The sequence below is a fragment of the Crocodylus porosus genome, unplaced genomic scaffold (genome assembly GCF_001723895.1).
Source record: "Crocodylus porosus isolate Cpor-Errol unplaced genomic scaffold, CroPor_comp1, whole genome shotgun sequence".
NCBI classification, from domain to species: Eukaryota; Metazoa; Chordata; order Crocodylia; family Crocodylidae; genus Crocodylus; species Crocodylus porosus.
In genome coordinates, this window is record NW_017728921.1 from 13,253,775 (window position 1) to 13,255,348 (window position 1,574).

The 1,574-nt window shown below is 39.2% G+C and overlaps 1 protein-coding gene across 1 annotated transcript in view; it reads right to left on the bottom strand.

The window, feature by feature from the left end:
- Window positions 1-1,574, bottom strand: part of TANGO2 (transport and golgi organization 2 homolog) — a 75,129-nt gene that overhangs the window by 34,482 nt on the left and 39,073 nt on the right. The window contains exon 5 of the mRNA XM_019539022.1: window positions 1,295-1,414. Coding sequence (XP_019394567.1) covers window positions 1,295-1,414 — 120 coding nt within the window. The remainder of the gene's footprint in view (window positions 1-1,294; window positions 1,415-1,574) is intronic.

Genomic DNA, 1,574 nt, shown 5'->3' on the forward strand with positions numbered 1-1,574 from the left:
GGGGGGGGGTCCCCCATGCTCCTGTGGGACGCTCCATCTGCTCCAGCACTGCAGTGTTCACAAGCCGTGCCTGATATCACGAGGTATGTAGAAAAAACATTTAAAGTTGCATCTATGTCTGAATCACTGATTCTCCAAATTAGCATCGAATCTTCAGATTCTGCTTTGGCCGAATCGAATCGGGGACAGTGATCCAAATCAACGAATCAAATCACTGTCCCCGATTTGGGCCAAATCCAAATCAAATAAGACCCATTTTGCACACTCCTAATGATTTCTTCCTCATGTTCCTTTGTAACTCTGGAATGGTATACAAACATAACTTACTTGATCCATTTATCATGTTGTTTCCCCACTGCAGAACCTCATGAGAAAAGGTTTACAAACTGACCTATTTTTTTCCCTTAAAAATTATGTTAATTCTCTTTTAGGAGATTTTTTTCCTCCTTTTGCCTTTGCATTTTATGTCCTGAACAATTTAAGCCAGAAGGGACCATTGTGATCCTCTAGTCTGACCTCCTGTATAACATATGCCATACGACTTCCCTGAATTAATTTGTTTGAACCAGAGTATATAATTGAGCACAGGAGGAGGGTGGGGAAGAAATCCAATCTTGATTTAAAAAAAGACGCTAGTGATGGAGAAACATGGTTCCAGTGTTTAATTATCCTGACCTGTCGAAATGTGTGCTTTATTTCAACTCAGAATTTGTCTACCATTGTCATAACTTTGCCATTAAAGAGCTTATTATCAAAATTACCCACAGAAGTAGTTACAGACCAATCAAGTCACCCCTTGATAAGCTAAACAGATTGAACTCCTGCAGTTTTATTTATTTACTTATTTGATTTATATGCCACTCTCCTCAAACAAGGCTCAAGGTGGCTTTGTCACACTAAGATGGTTTTGTGAACCCTCTGAATTTTTCAACATCCAATTTTCAAACAGAACTGGATGCAGTGTTCCAGGAGTGGTTGTGCCAATGACCATAAGTAATGTAGCCTCTCCTGCTTAATCTTGCTTAAGATTTCCTACACCACAAAAGGAAACTTATGCATCTGTCTGGGAAAATTTAAGAACCAAGCCACAAGCAGTTTAAAGGTAGATCATTCTGTGGGTAGAGAACTCTTCAAAAATGACAGAATAGGGAGTACAGAAAAATCGTGTACTATACTGTTAATTTAGAAACAGAGGTGGAAAACAACAGCTCACTTTATAGGACTGGGGCAGCTCTCTCCATGCATGCTTTATCCACTTATACATTTTCTTTCTTTTCCCATTCCCAATCCTTACCTCTTGCCTTTGCATTTTTATCAATCTTTGGCTGCATGTAGTTTGTCAGCGCTGCCATCTTGCCTTTCTTACTGATTCCTAACCATGTCCCACCTTCTTTCCCTTCCTCCATATCCAGACCTAATGAATAAGCAGAAGGCAGACAGAATCAGTACTTGGCTGTAGCTTCATTGACTTTTCAGAAGACTTTACAATCATATTACAAATTCTTAACTTCAAGCTAAAGTCTCAATAAGGCTGGATTAATGCCTGGAGAATCAAGCTGCCTTTTTTTTTTTTT